Source organism: Paroedura picta, chromosome 3 (assembly GCF_049243985.1).
Source record: "Paroedura picta isolate Pp20150507F chromosome 3, Ppicta_v3.0, whole genome shotgun sequence".
In the NCBI taxonomy this organism is placed as follows: Eukaryota; Metazoa; Chordata; class Lepidosauria; order Squamata; family Gekkonidae; genus Paroedura; species Paroedura picta.
The window spans coordinates 43,086,351-43,112,068 of NC_135371.1; the positions used below are offsets into that span (position 1 = coordinate 43,086,351).

Below are 25,718 nucleotides of genomic sequence, written 5' to 3' on the forward strand. Positions count from 1 at the left end.
ATCCTATTTTAATATCTTCATGCACCCTCTTGCTCAGCTGGTGCGGAGGTTTGGGCTGGATTGCCACCGATACGCAGATGACACCCGGCTCTTCCTCCTGATGGATGACTGCCCTGATTTCCCCCCCCCCCGAATCTTTAGCCAGATGCCTGGAAGCAGTGACAAAATGGATCAAGCAGAGTTGTCTGAAACACAACCCTGAAAAGACGGAGGTCCTGTGGTTGGGTAGGAAGGGACTATGGGAGGACACGTGCCTACCCACCCTGGACGGTGTGCAGCTCCTAGCGACTCACACTGCCAGGAACCTGGGTGTGATCCTGGATGTGATCCTGGATGCTTCCTTTACAATGGAAACCCAGGTCACAAAGGTAGCACGGCTGGCATTTTACTACCTCCGCCAAGCCAAACTACTAGCGCCCTACCTGGAATCAGAGCACCTAGCCACAGTGATCCATGCGATGGTCACCTCCAGATTGGACTTCTGCAACTCGCTCTATGCAGGCCTACCCTTATCCTTGATCCAGAAACTACAACTGGTGCAGATTCTCACTAAGACATCATGGAGATCTCGTATCCAGCCGGTATTCCGGATTAAGTTTAAGATTTTGGTAATCACCTTTAAGGCCATACGCGGTCTGGGCCCAGTGTATCTGAGAGACCACCTCCCTGCCTATACCCCCAGAAGAGCGCTACGCTCTGCTACCTCCAACTGGCTACGGATCCCTGGCCCTAAACAGGCACGTCGGACCTCAACAAGGGCCAGGGCCTTTTCAGTCCTGGCCCCCACCTTGTGGAATGAGCTCCCCGAACAGATCAGGGCCCTGCTGGAACTTCCACAATTCCACAGGGCCTGCAAAAAGGAGCTCTTCCACCAGGCATTTGGTAGGGCCAACTGACCCATAACATCTACTGTCCCCCCCCCCCCCCCCCAGACTGAGAGATCAAACCTGCTGAGGGAGTGTCAAAGTTATTGTTGAAGTGCTGTTTGGTGTGTTGTTATTGTTATACTGTTATATTGATTTTCATAGTGTTCTATGTAAATGTTCCAAAATGTTTTATGTAAACCGCCCAGAGCCGTAGGGAAGGGCGGTATAAAAATCTAAATAAAGAAAATTTTTTACAATTGCAATAATATGTACATTACAAATACAGATTTGTAATAAACAGCCATGGCATTTTATAGACTAACAAAATGTTATTACAGTGTACATTTTGGTGGACTAGAGGCTATGTGCAAGTATGCCAGGTGTTTAGTTTCTGCTTGAATGAAATGTTAAACTTTTAAGGTATCACAAAGCTCCATTTTATTTTATTGCAACAGAAAACAATGGCTCTTTCTAGAATTATAAATTACAAGTATTCTTATTCAGTGTGTTAATTCCACCTTCCTCCCAATATTGCTGAATTCCTCCTGGTCCCACAGCTGCCCAGTGTTGCATTCATTACTTTACTTATCTTGAAACAGCTACTGAATCATTTATCAGGTTTCTATACCACCCCTCCCCTAGACAGGCTCAGGGCAGTTTACAACACAAAATAGAAACATTTAATAAAACAATAGATAAACACAATATGTAACCCACCTCCCCTCATTCCCAACAGTTTCCATTCATTGTCAGAGTTGTTAGTTTGTTAGTGGAGGTATTTATTTATTTTATTTATTTATTATATTTATATACCGCCCTCCCCGGGGGCTTTAGTTGATGGGAGAAAGTGCAAGATGGTAAAAAAGGAGAGAAGGGAAAGAAAAGGAAAGGGGGAAGCCTATCTGATAATGGGCATCATGGCCACTATAGGCTTGGTGGAAGAGTGTCATTTTGCAGGCCCTGCAGAATGTTGACAGCTCTGTCAGGGCCTGGATCTTAATGGGCAACTTATTCCATCAGGCTGGAGCCAAGGCCAGAAAGGCCCAGACTCTGATCAAGGCCAGGTAGACATCTCTAGGGACAAGGAGCATCAGGATGTTGGTGCTTGCCGAGCGTAACATATTAGGGGAGGCGGCCACTCAGATATACAGGGCCCAGACCATGTACAGCCTTAAAGGTTAATACCAGGACCTTGAACCTGATCAGAAACTCAACCAGCAATCAGTACAGCTTTTGGGGGACTGGACAAATATGGGTCCTTACATGGGGTCCCACACAGATGTGTTCTGAACCAGCTGTAACTTCTGGATCAGGGATAAGGTAGCACCATGTAGAATGAGTTATTGTAGTCCAGTCTGGAGGTGACCATTGCATGGATAACTGGCTAGGTATTCTGCGGCCAGGTAGACTGCTAGTAGCTTTGCCTGGTGAAGATGGTAAAATGCTGGTGAACTACATTAGTGACCTTTGCCACCTTTGAAAGGAAGGCATTAAAAGCCCTACCCTGGTCCCTAATGGTGTGCGAAGTTGTTAGCCAAGATTGGGAAGATGTGCTTCCTCAGCCAGTCCTTTCTTTCCTGGCCACAGGATGATGCTTATAAGGCAGTTGCTCTAGCCCCCTAATCAATTTGGTTGCTCTTTTTGTGAATTTCCTGCATCTGCAGTGGGTTGGATTAGATGACCATGGAGGTTCTTTCCAACTCTATGATTCTGCAGCTTTTCAAGCACTACAATATCTTTTTTAAAAGTGTGGTGATCAGAACTGTCCACAATATTCCAAGTGTGATCTCACCTTAAATTTATATAAAGGTAGTCTGATTGAGAAAGACGTTTCATCAAGCAAAGAGAAGAATTGACTGCAACATGGACAGTGCAGTAGGGCTTGTATGCTTTAGACATATGGAAAATGGAAAATGCAAGCCTGACAAAATTTATAATCATAAGAAATGTTCCTGGCTAAGTCATGGACACAGAGATAATAACACTATTGCCGAACCAGGGCATACAGATGATTAAATGCAATATTGGAAGAGTCTGTACTTATTCACAGCTTGCCTTTCACAGTGAGTTTCTTCATACACGCTAAAAGATAATATTGGACAGAGTTTTTTAAAAGTAGACCTCATATAAAAATATGTATCTAACTCTCTTGCTATTTCAGTTGTTACTTAACTAAATTTATACCTTTTGCACAGTGGGTCACATATGATACATGATTTCAGTGGCAAAGAATTTAAGCCATTTCATTAGCAAATGCTGTTCATTTTGTGAGGTACTTGTCCAAGAAACGTTCTGAGGATCAGATTTCCATACATTTATTATTTCAGTACATAAATTTTGGTTTTCTCATCTAGATGACAATTCTCACTATACAGTGTTTCAGTAAGTGTTTCATACAGCTTGGGCTTTCCCCTGCCTTGTTTTCTGAGGAGGTTTTGGTTACCATCTGATTACCTCATCCTTTCCAGGAAATTGTTTCTTCTTGTCTTTCGGTGTATTTTCCTCAAACAAGTTCACTGCTTTATCTTTTTTACTTTCAAGCTGGGAGGGACTCTTTAGAACTAATCATAAGGGGTGGGGGAGACTAGCTTCCAGCTTCCCACAAAACCTGAATTATCCGTTCCCCCCAGATCTTGTGTTCCTGATTTTTTAGGGCTCCAGGCAGGAAAATTGCTTAGCCAAATAGAGACACCCCCCTACACACACACTCCACTCATCTATTATCATATATTGACTACTTTTCTCCCTGGGTGCAACTAAAGCTTTTTATGGCAGCCTTCACAGGGGTGTGTTTATTTCCCTAAGGCAAACTGCTTCCCACTGTTTGCCGAATTTAGACTTATGAAATAAAATAACATTTCCGTCAATAAAAATAGACATGGATCTACAACTCAAGTCAACACCTTGTTCCATGATTTGGTTTTAAAATTTCAATCCAAGAGAGAAGGAAAACAACAAATTAGTAGATGTTTCTCAAGGAATCCAAGTTAGTGTTCTGCCTTTACTTTGTGACAGAAATTTTCATGGAGCCAAAGGATACTGTAGGCAAACTTGCCCAGTCAGGTGGCTGAGATGAATATATCTCTTATGGACTGAAAAAGTACATCCCTCAAGCAAACAAAATATATTCAACATGCTCATTTGGCTAACAAGTTTTTCCCTTGGCAGGAACTGTAGCACTTGAAGCAGATTTAGAGGACTAGAAGATCTTTTGCCTCCAATATCCAGATTCACAATTCTTCCAGAATTTGTTTATACTTCTACATACTAAACATCCAACTTCCCCAGTTTTTCAAGCACTTGATAGGTAGCTTCTGTGTTCATTTACTGACTTTTACCAACAAACAGCAGTTCAGTCAATCAGCTCAAAATGTGCTGGAGTGTTTTCTACTCGCCAAGTCGATTCGCTGTTTACATTTGGGTGTTCAGCATGGCCTATGAAGACAAAGAAAATGGATGCTGGTTTCTTCTGAAAGAACTTCACATTAACTGAACATTGCTTTGGTTTCCTGTTTACCATCCAAAATGATCTTATAGGCGGGATATAGAATGTGTTGAGAAAGAGTGCATGTACTCGAAAGCTCACACTTTGAATAAATTTTTTGTTGGTCTTAAAGCTGCTATTGGACTCTATTTTTGTTGAGCGTGTTCAGTAATGATCTTTCTCGTGCCTATCAAAGGAAATGTCAAGACTCACAAAAAGTGCATGCCTCAAAATAGATGAAAAAGGGTCTCCTTGGTTCAGTGTCTTCTATGTGTATCACATCCCAAACTGTTTGATGCTGTTGGGGAAAATGAAACCTACTCAGTCTGATGGGGAGTGTAAAAATCCCAACAGGTTGATTTTACGTCAGGTTTTTATTCTGTAGTTTTAATAGTTATAGCAGTGCAGTTGGTTCTTACAGACAAAATTGGATTACTGTTACTGAGATTCTGGGGGTAGGGTATAGTTTTTGATTGCCGCTACTCTTTCTGCTGATGTATTTGGTTTTGTAACTCTTAATGTTAGTTTTTAAATTATGTCAATGTGGGATTACTGGTTGGAACAGGGGTTGCCAACTTTTCCTGGCACCCACAAAATGTTTTTGAAAGCAAGTGAGGCCAGCTGGTGATCTGATTGGCTGTGAAGATTAAAATAATGTTGTTTCCGAGCAGCTACCATTCAGTGTTGTTTTTATTCTTCCACCCTCTCTCTTCTTTTCCATTGTATTTCTAAATTATCCTTACCCCCTTTACTTGGGTTTTTTCCTGTGTATGCGGGCTCTGCTTCCTGTAGCAGCCATTTTGTGAATAGTTCCAGTGGCAACCATTTTGTGGTTGTCCCCCCCCCCCCCATTTCAGAATTTCAAAGGTGTTCATGGGCTTAAAAAGGGATCCCTGTTGGTTTAGGACAGGGGTAGTCAAACTGCGGCCCTCCAGATGTCCGTGGACTACAATTCCCAGGAGCCCCTGCCAGCGAATGCTGGCAGGGGCTCATGGGAATTGTAGTCCACGGACATCTGGAAGGCTGCAGTTTGACTACCCCTGGTCTAGGACCTGGAAGATTCAGAATCAAATCCCTCCTTGCTTTAAAGCTTGTGTGGTACCTTGGGCCAATCACACTTTCTTAGCCTAAAATACCTCACAGGGAGGTTATGGAGATAAAATGGAAGAGTGAAGAAGCAGGCATGCCACCTTGAGCTCTTTGAAGGAATGATGGGGTAAAATATACTAAATTGTTTATATTTATTATTTTCATGTTATTCTTTTTGATAATGTAAGCTACTCGAATAGCTTGTAGCTGAATGTGAGTGAGTATATATATATATATATATATATATATATATATATATATATATATATATATATATATATATATATATACATACACATATATATATACACATATATATACACACACATATACATATACTCACATATACACACATGCATGCATGTATATATATATATATATATACATGCCCTTACCCCCTTATCCCCTTATCCAGGGCCCTGATTGGCCCTGCCCCTGCAGCTCCCGCCCTCTGTCCCTGTACTCTAGCCTCTTTGCTCTCAGATGCACCTCAGTGCCTGGAGCCAGCATCAGGTAAGGGGAGAGGCCCCGGGGAAAGGGTCATGGTGGAGGGCCTGCTAACAAGGGCCTCTCGGCCTGCTAGGCTGGGCCTGCTAACAAGGGCCTCCCAGCCTGCTGGCTGCCTGCTTTGTCCCGGGCATGCTAATGAGCTGGCCAGCCCCCACCCACCCCACTTGATCCGGCTGCAAGCTGCGGCCCAAAGCCACCTTAAGCTGCCTGGCTGGGGGCTCGGGGAGGGGGCCCTTTCAATGCCCATTCTTAGGAACGGGCTTTGAAGCTAGTGTGTTTATACAGGTAACTAGCAGTCTTTGCAATTCTACAAAGCAGGAAGGGTTAAAGACTGAGTATGAGTGTGAAGGGTTAAAGACTGAATACGAGTGGCTTGTCTGAAGTGATTTTGAGCAGTGGTCCTCAACCTTTTTATCACCAGGGATCGGTCAATGCTTCACAATTTTACTGAAGCCTGGGGGGGGAGTAGTCTTTTGCTGAGGGATGCTGCTGCCGCCGCCTGAGTCCCTGCTCCACTTGCTTTTCCGCCGGCGCCCCTGATTTCCCGCCGCCTGTTGGGGGGTGTTGCCAGCAGCAGCTGTGCAGCACCACGCTGAGGGAGAGCCCCAGCCATGGCGGCCACTGGAGAGCACCAAAGGTGAGCCGGCAGCAGAGTGGCAGGGCAGCCCCCGAGGCAGCAGCCGGGGAGGAGGATGAGAAGCAGCTGCGGCCCGGTATTGACTGATCCACGGACCGGTCCTGGTCCCCGGACCGGGGGTTGGGGACCACTGATTTTGAGAATTCACAGCCGAGTTAATTTACTAGTTTGTAATTCTGCCATGGTACTAGTACATCAGTAGTAGGGTGGTTTAAACTAAGACACCTTATGATAATACAGGTCTTTGCGAACATGCTGTGGCTTGGTGAGGGAGAGAACCTTCTCAGCACACAAAATAGGGGGTGACCATTTCACACTGGAATATGGAGAGTGTAGTGGGCATTCAATGCAGAGAAGACTAAGAAGGGTGTAATTCTAGTCATGTGTAATTCTAGTCAAGTCTGCACTATAAAAGACAGTTGTGTTGGCATAAAGAGTTTCACTGAAGCAGTTATAGAGGAACAAGGTGTGAATAATGAGACTTGAAAATGGATGTCTGGCGTGGAAATAACAAGAAAGAACTCATGCATATATGCATGAGACTCGGGGGATTATTCAGGTGTGTACTTTTCAATAAATGAAACCAAAAAGGCAGGCTGCTTACTGTGGCAATTTGCGGCAAGTTTCCTCCTTGTTTCTTAGTGGCATAGGTGACAGCATCATGCACTGATGCAAAAAGGTGGTGCTTGGTGATGGTTTCACTGAAGAAGCTGCCTCTTTCCAGCTGTGTAATGATGGAAGCTATGGAGAGAGAACAAGGCATAGCCATGAACAGATGTGTTTTGAGCTGCTATCTGACATGACCATCCCCAGCTAGGCTAACCAATGAGGGCCAAAGTCCATCTGTCAACTACACTTCCTCTATTCTTGCTGGATTTTTCTCATTCACTTTTTTATTTACAGCTGTGGCCAACCAGGTGCTTCTCAGAGCTCACATGCAGGGAGGGTTATAATGGCCATGCCTGAAGCAGATCCCCTGTTTAATGAATGTTGGGAATGCCTATGGTATAACACTGGTATATGGACAGGAACTTACACTGAATATCTCCTGGAAATTAAAATTTAGGTTCAAACAGCTCTAGCATCAACAAGTAGGTATTCCATTGTGGTGGATCTAACTATCATCCATACGTTACCATCCTTACTTTAAGTTGGAGCCACTTTAACTAGGAAGACATTTTCTTAGGCTAGATGAAAGGCTTCCAAGCTAGCTTAGTAGGAGGGTAGGATGAGGACAGGATTCACCCCACTGTAGAATCATAGAGTTGGAAGGGGCCATCCAGGCCATCTAGTCCAACCCCCTGCTCAGTGCTCAAGGCAGGATCAGCCTAAAGCATCCAGGATAAGTATCCAGCTGTTTGAAGACTGCTAGTGAGTGGGAGCTCACCACTATCTTTAAGCGGGTTTTATTTTCACACACCTTTCAGGCTTAAGTTATACTTTGTTGGTGCCACTGGATCTAATATTACTACGTTTGTGAAATCCAGGCGAGGAAGTTTCTGGAGATTTGAGGGTAGACCCTGGGGAGGGCTTGGTTTGGGGGTGGAGAGTGGTCTCCAGAATATAATGCCACAGAGTCTACCCTCCAAAGCAGTTATTTTCTCCAGGTGGACTGATCTCTCTCTTCTGGAGATAAGCTGTAATTCTGGGAGATCTCCAGGCCCCACCAGGAACTTGGTACACCTAGTACGTAGAATCAAGCCCACTGATGTCAATGCATTTTACATAGAGCTGACTGTTAAATCACTGACTGCCTGCGTCATCTACAGTAAATTTTAAAAAGCTTGCTAAAATGAGAGATAATTCCGAAAAAAGGGCCAGTTTGAAAGGAAACTGGAAAGAAGAACCGGGCTTTGAGTCCAGAGGCAATGAACATTCTCAGGTGATGGTTTGTTTACTGCTGCTTGACCCCAACTTTCCAGGCCTCCTTACCATGGCAACCCACAAGATACACGTCTACTTCAATCTCCCGGAAATCTCTAAATATCTGCCAAAGACAACAAACAAACAGCCGAGTCAGGAAACAGCAGAAATGCCCATCCAGTCAGGGGGAAAAATGTGACGATAGTTGTTCCACAACACCCACACTTTTCCCATGGACTCTTTAATCCATCTGTTCCTTGAAATCACCTATTACCTTTGTAGGTGATGTCCAGACACTCATCTACCATATTTTTTATTATGCTCTTTCTTCATGGAGATCAGGGAAGTTTACATGATTCTCCTCCACTGTATTCTGACAACAATCCTGTGAGATATGTTATGCAGAGAGAGAATGACTGGCCCAAAGTTATCTTGTGAGCTTTCCAGTTGAGCAGGGATGTGAACCTGAGCCTCCCTAATTCTAGTCCAACCATTGCATCATATCAGCTCTCCATTTGTGCCTAAGAAAAGGTGGGGAAATATACCATACTCATGTCTATCCATCTTAGCTCAAGTATGAACACACTAGAGATTTCCATTATAGAGGTCAAAGAGTGGGGTTTAGCAAACTGAGGGAGCCAGAGGTAGGAAATGGGAGTGCTTAAATAGGCATGTCTATCATCGCTATGAGATCACAGTCCCAAAGTAATTTAGACCTTTCTTGGAGATATCTTGGACATCTAGCTGGAAGCCTGGCAATAGTGCTGATACAACAGAAAACTCCAGGCATCTGAACGCTTTTCCTCTATAAATCTCTACACAATGAACAATTGGCAACTTTTTCTTGTGATTTCATATGGAGCAACTCTGTTATAGCCCTTACATTTTTTAAGGTCTTTATACAGACAGTGTCTACAAAGTTGACAGGAGTGAAGTCAAGGATGAGAGAATGAAGAGGAGGTTTTTCAAGCCCCAGAGATTCCAAGGTGGGTTTGTAACAAGGCTGTGGCTGGATGTTGATTTGGGGCTCCAGATCTTTCACACTTCCATTATGCTCAGAGACTCTGTTGCCGCCTTTGCAATCATTTGTCTCCTGAGAGAAAGAAAGAAAAAGCTGTCTAACATGACAATTTACTGATCAAAGGGTATTCCTCTCTGCTCCTCTGACATACCAGGAGATGGACAGAGAACAAGTTAACTTTCCTGTTAACTTACAACATGAGTCTAGAGTAAGGTGACCAGATATTAACATTGGTAAAACGGAACACCATTGACTGGGGGGGGGGGGGGTCTTGATTAAAATTTGGTCTATATGGAGCAACAAAAATTTTCATAGAATGCAGAAATAGTATTGTAATATGTATATATATTACTTTCAACATAAGTACAATTTGCCAGGTGCCCCCAGATGTCCCTCAAAAAGTGGGACAATCTGGTCACCTTAGAGCCCAATAACTTGTATTTTGCTCCTTACAGGAGGAACGCATTTGTCTGCAAAACAAGTTCTCCCAGCAATGAAAGCGTCAATATCAGATGTGGACGATAGGAAGACTAAGTCAACTGTTCACTGACTTTCCCGCTTCAGTTTTGTCATAGTGGTATAGAAACTCTGTGGTATTTCTACTGAGAGACAGCCAAGTGTTTTTTGTGACTGAAGCAAAACTTAAAGGGTGCAAGCTGAGGTCAAATAAAGTAATTATCCCCAATAATATTGGTTGTTATGCCCTCATAGATAATCACATTGAATACCATGGCAATGCTGAGTGCATTTTCTGTTTTTTAATGTACATGTTGATAAATACCTGTGATTTTACTTCCATGTCTATATCAACAAAGCCAAGATTATTGTTCCCAGAGTCACATCCATTTATGGCCTCAGAAACTACTTTCTGTACCAAAACAAAGAGAATGACACTAGTTAAAAGGGACCCATATTTACTTTGCCATAAGACATTTTAAGAGAAAAGATAGGACTGAGAAATAAAGAAATTACCACAGGCCCAATATAAGGCATCTGATTGTCCTGATAACAATGGTATATATCTTGTGGTCTCCTTCCCCAAACACATACTAGTTTATCTTTTTTAAAAATTGTGGTACACTGTTGTGCAAAGAATATTTCTTTATATCCATACAGTAAGATCTACTTATGCAAGGCAATAAAAATTAACAACTGAGATCCAGGTTTGTGTTTGCACAGCTGTTTCTTATTTAAAATTCACCTAGACAGCCAAATGTGATGGTCATAAATGGCTAGCACTCATGGTTGCACAAGGACTGGTATGTGCAGTGCAAATACTTGTCCAACAATCCTTCCCTTAACAGAAGCTGGAGAGGGATTCCACACACATTTAATTGGATAAACACTATTCTTTCAAAAGGTGTTCCCTCCCCCCATTTTTCTCCCCTGTAGCATAATGGATGATGCTTCTTATATTAACAACAGGTACTTGTTTGCAGACAGCACTGGAGATGCTCAAAGGTGCTTTGAGCATCATGCTCAAATATTGATAACCTATGCAGTTCTCCTTGTCTCTTTTCTACAATTATTTACCAACTAACCATATGTAGGGAAGTTTACTTCCCTTCTCTCAAATGTTTATATCCCAGAGAAGGAGAGTTAATCTTTCTTAAAAATATTTACTATACTTTTGTTGTCTGAACCAAACCTTCCCTGGAATCTGTGGTCAGCTGCAAGATTATTCATATTTTATGTAATTCTACTAGACTTCACAGGTCTGAAGGACATCTGTTCTGAGGTACTTTCACATGCCACAGAAATTGTTTTCAATAATGATCTACATATTATCTACCACTGATTTATCTCTGGCAGCCTTTAAGCAGTGGCTGCAGAGATCCTTCTCCTGGATGCTTTAGGCAGGGGATTGGATTATATGGCCTGCATGGCACCTTCCAACTTTATGGTACTATGATTTAGGCTTCATAGAGTGCTAGGATCTCTGCAGAATAGGAGCCCCACATGGAAATGAATTGTATACTGTTGCACAACACACATCTTAATGAGACTATTGTGACACTCTCCATAGGGCTGCCCTTGAGGATGGTTTGAAAATCTCAGTGGCTGAAAAATGCAACAGCCAGGGTCCAGTTCTGGGTTCTGTCCCAGTTGCTTTGGCCAGATGGCTTTTGGTAGATGATTGATTCATTATGTGATGGAGAGCTAAATAATACTGTGTGTGGTGTCCTTTTAAAAAGAATTATTTTGATTTGTGAGGTTTTTTCCAGACATTTCTGGATTTTTTTTTTTTTTAGAACTCCCATAATGTGACATCATCAATGTACTACCTTGGAACTTTGATGAAAAGTGGTATAAAATTCCTGCAACTAAAAATAAAGGCATATCATAGACTGAGGAATCTGCACATTAAGGCTATTTTTTTAAAATGAAGGATAAAAAAGACATTAACATATCAATAGTTGCTAGATAGAAGGATGAACCTTATTATTTTTGGCTTCTTTCTTGGCTTTCTTTTCTGCTTTCTTCAGTGCTTTCTTCTTCCTTTTAATGAGGTTATCCACATCAACACCACACTGCAAAAGAGACCACTATTTAGGCTCCAGAAGTCTTGGCTTTCAAAAACTCTAGTGATGTCCCCTATGTTTTCCTTGAGCATAATATTAATGGTTGCAAGAGCCATGATCTAGAAACCCTCATCTGGCTTTGATCTTAGGCCAAAGTTGCATGTGACAATGGGGATCAGTGAAGGAATTCTCAGACATTTAATCTGGTTGGGAATACTTGCCCCAGTTGAAGTCAATATAAATAAAGGCCACGAGGGTGAGGAAGGAAGGTTTCTGCACTGATCCTATCCATGGAAACTACCAATTGGCAGCATCCTAAAACAGTCCTATGTTCATATCACAAAAAACTGTACTGCACGGATATCCTCGGTGCAGTTCAAAGATGGTTTTCTCTTTCTTCTAAATGGAATAAAGCCCAAATACAATTTAGAAGCTACATCATAAGAAACAAAGGCTTCTCAAGAAACATGAAGGGTCTTCTCACCTTTCTCCTTAGGGCCCCTGCATATAATTCAGCATTAGCAAAATAAACTGTAGCAGAAGAACGAAAAATGGTCACACCCGGGATCTTCTCAGCCTGGAAAAAAAAATAGAGTGGAGTTAGGTTCTTGGCAGATCTGGAGACAGATATACATTCATTCACAGGGCCTATTACAAGGGCCCTTGGCCTCATTCATGGACAGCCTCAAATTTAGACTTTTGATGTCACCTTGAAATGAGCTTAAATACAGCCAGAGAATGAACAAGATTGAAAGAGAACATTCGTTAGATACCTTTAAACTTAGATCCCATTAGGTCCCATTACTGGACCACACTGCATGTAGTGCAAATGATGTATTATGTCCATTCCACATGGTGTTAATGTTGCTGAAGTCTCACCATTGTGTAATGCTTTTTTAAAAACATTACACATGACATCGTACACAATCTGCAACACTCCTGCAACAGTCATTGTAGCGCTTTTTGGGGGAATCCAGAAAAGTGGATTCCCCCTAAAAAACCGCTAGACTCTTGAGAACAACCTGCAACACATCCAAAAAAGACATGTGCCTTCTCAATATAGCAGTAGGAAGAATGTCCCTCCCTAAGGTCTCGCACCCGAGCTTCCGGCATCGCAATAGCCATTTTTTCCCCTTAAACCGGCAAAAGCAACAAATAAGCGATGCTTCTTTGGTTGAAATCCCTCCACAAGCAATTGTCTGTAAATTTTCCAAGCACAATACAGCCCGCTGTTCGACACTGCCCTAATTTCGTCCAGAAATTGTACCGGGGGGGGGGGGGGGGTTAACTGTAAGAGTGTGTAAACGATTAAGTGCCAGCTCCCATGCCAGCGAAAAAGGTCTTTCTGATACATTGAATGAACAAATATGCATTGCTACAGGTGTTTTCGGGTTTTTAAAAAACAGTTTTTAAAGGGAAGTACAAACACAACAGCTAATTGGCTGTTCTGTTTGATTGACGGTCAGGGGCGGGAAGAAGCACAGAAAAATATCGCCTCCTTTGTTGCAATTTTGGAGAAACCGGAAACTTGTGCGTTACACGAGCAGCGCTAGTGGAGAGCCTTTTTTCCGAGAAAAACAGCTGTGCGCGTTACTGAGACCTGCTGCTATTGATTGCAGTGCTTTTCAATAGCATTCAGATTTAGCTACATTGCCAGTTGTGCGGAATGGACCTTAATATCCTCTATCAGTTGCATTGAGCCTGGAAAGTGCACCAGAGCCAGCAGTAGCAGAGACCAGGATGAGAGCTGTGCCAGCCTCTGCCCCTCTCACCATCACTGCCTCTGTCAGTACTTCAAAAAAAGGTAGTGGCTCAGGCGTCTCTCAACCTCTGAGGGGCGCTGTTCATTCATGAAGTTCATTTGGGTGACCATGGGCAAGCCACTATCTTTCTCCACAGGGGTGACCCCACATATGATGTCCTTGTTGCCCGAATAGGCCCCCATGCGAGGGCTAAAACATGCATGGTATCATTTACTTGAATAAGACCCAATACTTGTCACCTGGGCAATAAACTTTGGGGTCGTCTGCCTGGGTATATCGGGGTCCCAATTCAGGGTAGCACTCCAAAAGAATGAGGAAGAAAATAGCTCTTAAATGACAAAAATCTTTATTCTCCTAAAAAGATACAGAATGGAAAATGGAATGCCAAGAATAGCAAAACAAGACAATAAAACAATTGTATACAATAAAACCTTTGCAATAAGCCTACCTGCCTAGGAGCTGTTGGGGGGAAAACTGGAGAAAAGCAGACCAGCTAGCAGTAAGGCAAATGGAAGGAGGTGTTTTGAGGAATAAAAGGGAGAAAGAATGCCTATGAGCCTGATGCTGAAGAGAATATACAGGTGAGAGTCCAGTCCTGGGATGGGTGATAAAAAGCAGTCCCAGGGATGAAGTCCCAAAATTCAAAGGAGAAGGAAGTTCAGGGATTTCAGTCAAAGAGTCCAGAAAGTGAACCAATCACAAGGTGGATAAAGCAGGCTTGGGTCCAAAAAACAGCTGCAAAGGTAGGTCGTCTGAAGGCAGATTTGTACATACCTTTAATTATTTTAGCAGACAGGTGGCGGTTTAGCTAGGATGGGAATTAACCTTTGAATGAACACTGGGAATCTTATTGGAGAACTTGAAAATATTTGCTAAAGTTGCCCTGTGATGGGAGCTTGGACAATAGGATCAATGAATGCATTATAAAATGAAGATAGGATGAGGCGTAGAACGAAGTTAGGATGTCAGTGAAATGTACTGAGGCTCACCAGCCTGGGGGCAGGGCAGGAAATTCTGCCTAGGAGCGTAATTGAGAGCGAAATTACACATTATGCAAGGCCCCAGGTCTAACCTATGCCTGCCAATGCTATTTTAGGGATGAAAATTAGCCAAATAAAAATTGCTGTAAAAATCTTGCTTAGGAGCTCTCATCCCCCTTTTCATATGCTGAAACAGCCATGAAGGGGGGCTGTTTAGGAACTTGAAAAGAAAGGGGGGGATTGGCCACTGGAGCACAGGTTGAGCCCCAAAGGGAACTTTTAAATGGCTACATTTCCCTCTAAAATGGCATCAACAGCCATAAGTTGCACCCATGTCCACAGTAACCAGTAGTTTGGCACTGAATCAAGTTGGGGAATGAAGGAGTTTGGACAAAGTCAGGAGCCTCAGTTATTGTCCAGCAATCCTGAGTCAGTTATTCACAACTAGGGTGTGAGGGAGCTCTGGAGGCTTGAGAAAAAAGGTTTTTCTTTTTTAAATCAACATACTCCCCACAGAGTATTCCAGCAGAAAGGCGACTCAGGAGAGCCAGCGTGGTGTAGTAGTTAAGAACAGTGGCTTCTAATCTGATTTCCCACTCCTCCACATGCAGCCAGCTGGGTGGCCTTGGCCTAGTCACAACCCTGATAGGGCTATTCTGACCAAGCAGTACTGTCAGAAACTCTCTCAGCCTTACCTACCTCACAAGGTGTCTGTTGTGGGGAGAGGAAAAGAAGCCGGTTGTAAGCCACTTTGAGACTCCTTTGAGCAGTGAAAAGTCAGGTATAAAAACCAACTCTTCCTCTTTTACGGTGCCCACAGAAATTCCTGCCAGTTTCTGGGGACCCCAACTGCATGTCAAGATAGATATTTTATCCAGGCCTCTGGCAGTCTAAGTAAAGGATCTTTAGGGGTTAATAATGATGGAGTCCACACGCAAGGGTCTTTTAGGTGTCCCCCCTCAGCTTCTTGGAGACAGGGTGGGACAAAAATTAGACAAGGAAATTAAGTAGAGAATATTATAAACGACATAGAAGTTTTTGAACCATGGCGTAACTTTTGAGTGGCTGAGCATCCGGATTCCTAATATAATCTGAAGGTATATCCTGCTGTAATGATGATAGATAAGAGTGTGCCTGAGGAAGATTTGAAACCTTTCGTTGCTGAGACTGCTGCCATGAGCACATTCTCTTCTCCTGCCATGACCCCACAGGAGGAAAGTACTCTGAAAAGCAACACTTCCCCCACAGTTTTCTCCCTCATTTACTTCCATATCACACTTTTACCTTGTCATACTCAGCGACATCTTTGTAAATGCCTGTCTTGGACACTTCCCCCAAGATGGAGTACTGGGCCCTTTGGGGGGAAATAGAAAAAGAAAAAGGGTTAGCAAAGGCTCCTTCAGTTTTATTGGGAAGGAGAATAAAGAGTCCTTCTTTATTTCAAACTAGGAGAGACCTGCCAACATTATAACATTTGCATTGCTGGAATGTTACTTTAAGACCACAGCACAACAACAAATAACAGTCTTACCAACACACATACTGTCATAATACAATGTCATTATCAGTTTGTATGAAAAACGATGTTTTTGTCATTATCAGTTTGTACGAAAAAGCGCCGTATGGATGGGTTGCCCTCAGTATGTAAGTGCTGTCAACTTGGGGCCAATTTATGGTGACCTCAACAAGGGACTTTCAGTGCAAATGAGAAGAAAGTCAGCCACTGCTTTCCTCTGCAGAGTCTGCTTTGGGGGTCTCCCATCCAAGGAGCTATTTAGCTTCCGAAATCTAATGAGATCAGGCTATATCAAGCTACCTTCTCTCCTGTGGATGGGTTTACATCCTACTAATACAACACCATGGGATAGACAAGGACTTTCTGGCCTTATGACCAGAAACATTCAGCATGTTCACCATGAACCGAACTGTCCTGTAGTAGGATGTTATCTGGGTAGACTAAGGATGAAGCATTCCCACTTGAAACATTAACCTGTGTAACTGCTTTAAGATAAGGATTACTGAAGGTTAGTACACTTGAGAATAATAAAGGTATAATCTCAAATATGGCATTACTGCGCTCAGATCAATCAATCATTTATTATATTCATACACCATCAAACCAAAACATACATTAACAGAACAGTTATAATATATGCGTATGAGTGTAAAGTTGTCATGTGCCAATTCCATAGAGTTTTCAAGGCAAGTGAGAAGCAGATACTGTTTGCCATGGTCTCCCTCTGCAAGGGCTTCCTTGGAGGTCTCCCATCCAAGTACCAACCCCGCTTAGCTTCTGAGACCTGACGGGATCAGGCTATACCATACCGTTGAACACCCCCAGGAATATGTATATAAATTTGTATTAAGTAGCAAATATGGATCTCTACATTAGCACTGCACCCCATAGACTTTGGCAGCTGCAGAGAATCTAGCAATTCTATCTAAGCTTCCAGATTCAAGGTGTTCTAGAAGACAGGATCTCATATATCAATTTTCTGGGTATCAGGGGGAAGTTAGGCAAAATAAATAGGTATTATACAAGGGACAGTGTAGTAGCACGTGTCCAGTTGATTCTGTTTCCCTGGTAGTACAAGGGCATAAGTGCTCATGGAGTGGCACACCATGGTAGCTCCCTTCTACACTCCATGACTGTTCACTGAGCCTATTGCTGAGCATTCTGTACAGGCTCCTTCCTTTAGCTAAATACTGGCTATAGAGACAGTTAATTTCACCATACATGCAGCACAACTCTTGACTAAGTGGTATCCAGATGTTCTCATTCTTTGTTCTGCGCCCCTCCCCCCCAATTCACATAGCCTTGCTCAGCAGATGGCAATTGACAACACATTTTCTTCCCAAAGGAATACTCACATCTGGGTCCTGAAGACAACTGTGAGGAGTGAAAAGATCACAGCAACCCCCAGCCCCATGTCAAGGTTCAGCACAATGGTGGCAACGAAGGTTACAAGCCAGATGAGCTGAGGGGGGAAAGAAAACCAGACAGGGAAGATTCCAAATGTGGTTACAATAAAGTGCAAGAGACATCAAGAAGTCAGCAAGGCATGAGAGAAACTGACTGAGCTATGCTGCAGGCACATCTTGAGCTAGATTAGCCCCTTGTTACACCAGAGCTGCTGGAGGCCTCTGTGTGTGTTGCTGGTGCTCTCAGTGAATACCAGAACTTAGGCCTGTGCTCTGACCTGCACAGTACAGACTGGGCCCTCTTTTAGGGTTGCCATCTTGCAGGTGGAGATTAGTACCCCTAGACTAGAGGTCAGAACCACAGAAGAAAATGGCAGCTTTAGAGGGTAGACTCTGAATGAGATTGTCAGGTCTCCCCTGACCATTGGAAGGAGATAGGGTGGCAGTGGCCTGATCCAGATTGGGAAACTCCTGGAGATATGGGGGTCAGGGATCCCAATGGTGTACCATACTGTACAATTCACCATCCATAGCATTATTTTCTCCAGGGGACCTGAGCTGTATTTCTGTGGGATTCCCACCAGATGTGACATCACACTCCATTGCCCCTCCACACGGACCAGAAATGGCCAAGTGGTCTACTCCCCTGGGCCAGGAACAGGGCTGGGGAGGCATCTGCTGCTCTGATGCCCCCTGACATCTCCGCAACGCAGCTAAGTTAAAATAAGTCACTACCATGTGCAACAAGCCTTGACCAGCAAGGATTTGTGTGGCTGAGACTCCACCCCTCCCCACCCCTTGCAGGCCCATCATTGGCCTTGGTGGGAGGGGGGTGGAAGATCAACATATATGGTCATGTCACCCAATTATTTTTTTAATTAATCAACTCTCACCCAATCAGTGAAGCCTTTCCAGAGTCTTCCAGGGACCCCAGGGCTTCATTAAACCCCTGTCAAGAAAGCCTACTCTATAGCATTATACTACTGTTGAACTCCCTCTGGTCTCCAAACTCCCCCCCCCCAAAAAAAAAACTTTAGCCCCAAATCTCAGGAACTTCCCCACATGGAGTTGGCAGGCACCCCTACCCTTCCTGCCAAACCTGAGTCATCATCCAAAGGAGAAAAGAGGGTGTAATTGGCACCATGCAGAGGCAGAGGCCCTATATAATGTTTTATATATGCTGTTTGAAGATCCTGGATACAACATGCACTCTAGGCTTTTGTACAGGCTGTGGCTCAGGCAATGCAAATTGAGCCTTCCCCACTGGACTCTGAAGCCTAAAGTAAGTACAGATGCTTGTAGATCACAGCTATAATTCTGGCACCGGTGTTTCCTGGGGCAAATGATTAGACTCAGGAATAACAAATGAGGCTTCTGGAAAAACTGTCCAGTAAAACCAAATATTTACTAAACACAACAGCAGAAACCACATATTGAATGCTCGGCTCAATAATGAAACAACCACTCCCATACACCAGGCATAATCAAACTGTGTCCCTCCAGATGTCAATGGACTACAATTCCCATGAGCCCCTGCCAGCTTTTGCTCATGGGAATTGTAGTCCGTGGACATATGGAGGGACGCAGTTTGACTACCCCTGCCCATACACAATCATGTTGAAATTGTGTGGCTCTTCCCTTGCTGTTCTACTGTACTAGTATATTTCTACCCCTAGGGGGCAGTAATCAATCATACAATACCTGTCAATGCTGTTGTGTGAGCAAAATCATGCAATTCTATTGATGATGTACCTCGCCTGTTAATGCCCGAATGAGGACAGCAAATAATTTGACTACCCTAGATTCCTGTTCCCATCCTGTTTTTCTTACCAGGTCCACAAAGTTGGATCTCCAGAGTGCAGGAATATCTTTGAACTGTTTGAACATGCCCTTCAGGTTAGCAAGAATTATGACAGCTAAAATGGCCTGGAAAAGAAACATAAAAGCCCTAAATAGCATAGCAATACTTTCTCAGACATAGAAAGCCTTTGTTTAATTTTAAAGGAAGACCTTTGATTTTAGAGGAGGGAAGCCCTAAGAAGGAAATTTACCTATTAACTTATTTATGGACTACCTTTGCCTACATACAGATATGGGCTGTTGTTCCCTGCAGAGGATATATGAGATTGTGATGGCTCACATAATAGACCTGGAGTACTCTCACTAATCCCTCCATCAAGTGAAACAAAGGCAAGTTGTTCAACGTACTTTTGGAAGTTCATAGAAAAGCTCCCCAATCTTCAAGATGGTTGCAAGGATGATAAGGCAAGAGACCAATCCAGCCATCTGTAGACAAGAAAATAAAGAACTGAGAACGGGGAGGAAGGCAAACATTTGAAAGGGCAGAGATAAAATGTGTTTCACTATAACTGTCTACTATGTCCCAAGTGAACTCTGCATCTGATGCTTACCAGCTTCATTATCAACTAATGGGCAAACACTCTGATGGAGATGGAATGGTGTAGTGTAGCCTGATCTCAACAGATCTCAGAAGCTAAGCACGGCTGGGACTTGGATGGGAGGCTAGCAAGGGAAATGTTGCAGAGGAAGGCAATAGCAAACTAGAAGCATAGAACTGGAAGGGTCCATAGAAGCCATCTTGCCCAACCCCCTTGCTCAATGCAGGGTCTGCCTTTGCATCTATGAACCACCTTAACATCATCACTTGCTTTGAAAACCCTACAAGGTTGCAATGTGGGGGGAAAAAACACATTCCCTAACCCTGACCTCTCTTATACTCTGACATTTGCTTTTACCAGGACACATAAAAGCTATTTGGGACTTACCTGGCTATGGCCTCCTGTGCTCTCCTGCACTAGGGAGCGGGACATAGAGCAGCTGATGCTGAAGCACTGGAAGAAGGCACCCACAAAGTTACTGAGCCCCAATGCTATCAGCTCCTGCAAGAGATGACCCAGTGAGAAGGGGGTGAGAATTTGTATAGGTCTGTTTGCTCCAGTTCCAAGAGAGAAGAACAAGTCCAAAGCAAAGATGATCTCAGAACCAAATAATTACTTGTCAAATAGCAAATCCCAATGCCCAAAGCACAAGAATGGCATACAGAGCAGCCGCATTAGAACGGGAAAAAAAACATTACTCAGCTGTAGTTTTAATTACAGCTTTAGAATACTTAATAGAGAAATAATCTAGATAGAGAAGCTTCATGCATGGAATGAGTACTAAACACAGCATTGCAATGCTTCAGCCTTCAACTGTAAGAGAAAAGTTCAACAATTTGCAACATTACAATCACTCAGAGGACGGTATAGATATGGCCTCAAATACATAAAGGGGTATAATTGTATTTGCTGCTCCCCTCTGAACCTCCATGTGTGCAGTTCAGCAAGATCCCTACATGTATATAAGCTATGCGGGTATGCATCTCCCCATGCCATTGGGACACAGGTTTCTGGTTGCACAGATCGACACTTGGAGGTCAGGAGTGTGGACAGAACTTGTGATCTCTTCTTCCTTGCTATCAAAGAAATGCCTCTGCACAATCCTAATTGCTGCACTGCTTGCATTTGCAGTGCTGACTCACCCCGTGGCTCAGCAAAATGCCAGTCATAAATCCTTTTGTTTACTACCTGACTCATGAGTTTCTGATAACCAAGCACAGACCAAAACGCAATAAATGCCGTATACTACCAGCATCTGTAAGCAGTCAGTTAATGAGAAGAGAAATGGCCCTCTTTAAGTTCTCTCCTAGAATGACCCCACCACTGGCCTGCAGCTTTCCCCTTGATTCTATGCAGTTAAAAGAACAAGAGAAAGGAGGACTCTTTACCTGGTTGCTGTCCACAGTATAGCCGTGCTTTAGGGCAAAGATCTTGCCGAGTGAGATACAAATGACGTAACCAACCATAGCGATGGCAAAAGAATTGCCCACAACCTTCCCAAAATAGTTTGGATTGGGGATTTCAGGGGGTCTCATCCTGTAATTAAAGAAAAGTCCAGCTGCATCAAACAATTGCTGCTTCAGATACAGCACAGGAGAAGTCCAGTGCTTAGAGCCATGCCTGTTCTACAAGCATACTTCACCCTGCCCATACAGTTGTGTTACAGTGTTACTATTTTTTTCATTCCACAACCCATTTCTCCATGTCGGGCCAATGTTAGGGTTTCCCCGGTTGGTTTTTTACGTTTCCAACCCCAGAGTACAGATAGAGCAATTTTATTTTCAAGCTGATTGAACGTTGTCTTGCTCCCGTGCGCAAAATGCTGGAAATGGTACTTTCCACAGTACTGATCTATGCCCCCTTTGAACATCCTCTGTATCCATACTCCCGTCTACCTTTTCCGTCCCCCTTCCCCTTTGCCCCGGTCGCTCCTCTGTAGCCACATTTTAAAAAAAAAGAGAGATTGATGCATTATTTTAAAGAAAAGTGCCTACCCTTTGACAATTTTTATTACTCTTACTAGAGTTTGGATTATTTTATTTTCCCCACCCCGTAACCTCTGACCTATCCCTTTCACTTGCATTGTATCAATGTCATTGATGCTTGCTAGTGTCCACTACTGTGATATGTTCAAAAAGTTCCGAGTTTCCTACCAGTTTACTAAATTCTTCAGCAGCATGCCTTTGGTTTTAGTAATCCCATTAGCAAGTTCCTCAAAATGGTGCAAGACAGCACACGATCAGTAACCACGTTGCAGGGTTCTTGTGCTATTAAAGGGGTGGGCTGGAAATTAGCATGAGAACACCTACTGTTACATATGCTCAGGCCTGTGTCTCTGTATGCTCGACTTGCCTAGTCATGTCTGGAATTTTATTTACTTTTATTTATTTACAATTTAATTTATAGCCTGGCCACTCCCATAACCGGCTCGTGGCAGGTACCAAAATTTTAAGCCCTACAATACAATCCCCATAAAACATTTAAAACCCTGCACCATGATCTCATGGCAGGTCCCTTAATCATGATTCGCCAGTGTGTCACAGCCACCAAATTGTGTCTAGGGGGAGTTGCCTACAGTGGAATAGATATATAAATGTGTATGTTTTCCTTCTTCCCCAGCATGGAGAAAGGGGATTGGCTGCCTGGCTTGATTGGCAGTCGGAAGAGAGTCGCATATAAATCACATTACTCCCTTCCACCATTTCCAGCAGCACTTGTGTATGGGAGGGAGAAGCGCAAAATGGCGGCAGAGAAGAGCGAGACAGCAGAAAAGGTGAGGTGGGGCCAGGAGGCATGATTATATATAGCATAATGCTACTCAGCTGGCGTAATACTATTTTTAACCATGTGCAGAAATGCTCTTGAAGATTGGGAGTAACATCAGTATGTCTGAAAGAAACAAAGCACTTCCATTAGTGGGGGGAGGGAATGACAAAAGCAAGAGGCACTCACCCACTGGGAATGTCACCTACAACACTAACCCCAAAATTTGTATTCAGTTTAGCACCATAGGATATCGCCGTAGAGATGATGATCTGAAAAGAGGAGACAGAAGGGTAACGTAAGGTAGCGATCCCCAATCTGTGGGCCGTGGACCACATGTGGTCCTTCGACTAATTGGAGGTGGGCCCCGAAGGACGCCTTCTCTCTCCCCCCCCGGCCCTTTACTTCATCCCCCCCCCCGGCCCTTTACAACACATTTTGGGTGTCATTGTCTCCCATCACTCCCAGATGGGACTATCTCGTTGCAGAGAAACAAGCTCAGGGTTCCCATTGATTTGTCATTGTCATGAGTTAAAATTTCCATGAAAATAAAATGTTCCTTATGTTCATTGTTGTGGCGTGTCTGTATCTTATTTTGAAGGGATGTTTAAACATTACCATAGCGATCAGAGAGCGTCAGGGCAGTGGTTGAGAGTAGAGGAGTAAACTACCCCCCCCCCCGGGCCTCAGTAAAATTGCCACGCGTTGAGTGGTCCCCGGTGATAAAAAGGTTGGGGACCACTGACGTAAGGCATTATCCCTGTTATGTAGTCATTCTCTCAGTGCTTAATGCCACTGGAAAAGGGCGCAAGCCAAAAGGCACTTCGGAAGTGCAAGAATGGTAGGCCTGGGGGATCCAAGTCAAAGGCAGTCATTACAGAGTCTCAAGAGCTATCCCCACCAGGCATCAAGGGCACAATCTATACTGTAGGGAAGGGACAAAGGCAGTGGGAATCTCATTTAAGCAGTGAAACGGAAGGGGAGCAGCAGCCTGCCTAGGGAAGTGGAGGAAGGCCTGCCTTTCTGGAAGCTGATTTAGGAGGGGAACATCAGGCTACTAAAGTCAGGGCCTGAAACATTCCCTCAGACAGCAAACGCCTGCTCATAAAGTGAGGGCCTTATACTGAGAAGGAAAGCAGAGGGTGGGACAGCAAGTACAAGGAATTTGAAGAGCTGCCTATCAGAGGCAAAAGGAAAGAAAAGCCCACAAAGGAAGGATTTCCTGAACTGCTTTTAGGGCAAGCCCTAGGTGAGCAGGAATGGAGTGATGGCCAACCCCTTTCCCACCAGCAGAGTCTTTCAGGAGGGTTGGGCACATCCCCACCTAGCTCCATATGGCATTCTCCACAACCCATTCTTCATATAAAGAACCAAAAAGGCCAGGGACTGCCATTGGTGCTGTGGAAAGGGATGGGGAATGAGTTTGTTGTAGTAGGAAACCAAACAGAGTCCAGTAGAACCTTCAAGACCAACAAAACTTTTCTTGGGGATATGTTTTTATGAGTCAAAGCTTACTTCAGCAGATATGTGACAATAATGATTTATTAAATGAAGTTATAAACCACCCCTGCCTTACAAAAGTCTCATGAAAGCTTATGATCCTTGTGCTCACTCTGAACTGACTTCCCAGCACTAACTGGGTGGGGGCTGCTTAAATGCAAAGTAAATGGTAGAGAAACTGGTAGTCTCTGCCAAGTTTCAGGGATGAGAATAAAAACCAGGTCCCTTGCACAACCACCAAGAGCTAGATCTGTGAGAGAAAGAAGACTATAATTAGACTATAAAATATAATTATAACGTTAGAATTATGGTGCTTAGAACATTTGTCAAAGTAGGCCTAAGAGTTTGCTGTTAATATCCCTTGTAAATCTGCGATCATGCCTTTTCCTTACTGTTCCAGCTAAATTATAGTTTACAGCTTTGAGAACATAACATAAATCAATGGCAGTTTCAAATGAGTACTCGTGTTGGCCTGAAGTAGCACAATAAAATCAGAGTCCAGTAGTGCCTTTGTTGGTCTTAAAGGTGCTACTGGACTCTGATTTTATTGTGATAAATCAATGGCTTTATGCCCAAGATAAATCCCAGAACAAAGGGGAACGAGTATGAAACAATTATTTTTGGGAAAGTATTAACCTATTCTCAGAGGTGCATTACACTGTGTCTTTAGAGGAAAGAAATTAGGTGATTTAAAAAGTCATATAAGCTCTCAGAATTGTGTCTGTATTCGGCAACCCCATCCTAAAACCCCAAATCTCTCAAATCTGGTAACCATGAGACTCTCTTATTTCTTCTGCAGAGGTTTTGGTAAGAATGCTAGGGACTGCTAGACATTTTTCAATTTAAGCTAGGTAGGATAGGGATTATATGTATGCCTCTTTACTTTCAATCCCATTTACATACACGTGCATCCTCAGTGTGATTGTGATTCTTGTTTACTTAATTCAAACATAATTAGATTTTAAAATAAAGCTCTTAAAAGATAACATCCCGTGACTCCTGCTCCAGATGAAAATATTGATTTAGTGTGTGGCATGTGTGTGGTGTAGCCAGGAGATCCAAGGGTTGTCTGGCAGCCAGGCAATGGACGTTCAGAGCAGAGGTGGTTTGCCATTTCCTGCTTCCGGATCATCACCCCTAATGTTCCTCTGAGGTCTCTGAACCGCCATGAGCCAGCTGTGCTGGGAACGGCAGAATATAAATATAATAATAAATAAATCCAAATCCTTGGAGGTACTAGCCAGGGTTGGCCCTGCTTAGCTCTTGAGATCTGATGGGATCAGGCTTACTTGGGCTACCCAGGTCAAGGCTTTGGATGCAGGACATGCACCAAGATCTGGAATAAATGAACTTCTAACATTTCAGGAGACTGGTACTTGTAAGGAGGAGAGATCGTTAC

At 43.4% G+C, this 25,718-nt stretch overlaps 1 protein-coding gene across 1 annotated transcript in view; it reads right to left on the minus strand.

Annotated features, from left to right (window-relative positions):
- Positions 1-1,279: 1,279 nt before the first annotated feature.
- SLC26A6 (solute carrier family 26 member 6) overlaps positions 1,280-25,718 on the minus strand; it is a 39,097-nt gene continuing 14,658 nt past the window's right edge. Inside the window, exons 9-22 of the mRNA XM_077325431.1 lie at positions 23,009-23,091; positions 21,445-21,592; positions 20,444-20,557; positions 19,866-19,943; positions 19,488-19,583; positions 17,607-17,713; positions 16,020-16,089; positions 12,477-12,569; positions 11,909-12,001; positions 10,252-10,338; positions 9,333-9,542; positions 8,519-8,573; positions 7,191-7,327; positions 1,280-4,301 (exon numbers count right to left, since the gene is read on the minus strand). Coding sequence (XP_077181546.1) covers positions 4,278-4,301; positions 7,191-7,327; positions 8,519-8,573; positions 9,333-9,542; positions 10,252-10,338; positions 11,909-12,001; positions 12,477-12,569; positions 16,020-16,089; positions 17,607-17,713; positions 19,488-19,583; positions 19,866-19,943; positions 20,444-20,557; positions 21,445-21,592; positions 23,009-23,091 — 1,395 coding nt within the window. The 3' untranslated portion in view covers positions 1,280-4,277. The remainder of the gene's footprint in view (positions 4,302-7,190; positions 7,328-8,518; positions 8,574-9,332; positions 9,543-10,251; positions 10,339-11,908; positions 12,002-12,476; positions 12,570-16,019; positions 16,090-17,606; positions 17,714-19,487; positions 19,584-19,865; positions 19,944-20,443; positions 20,558-21,444; positions 21,593-23,008; positions 23,092-25,718) is intronic.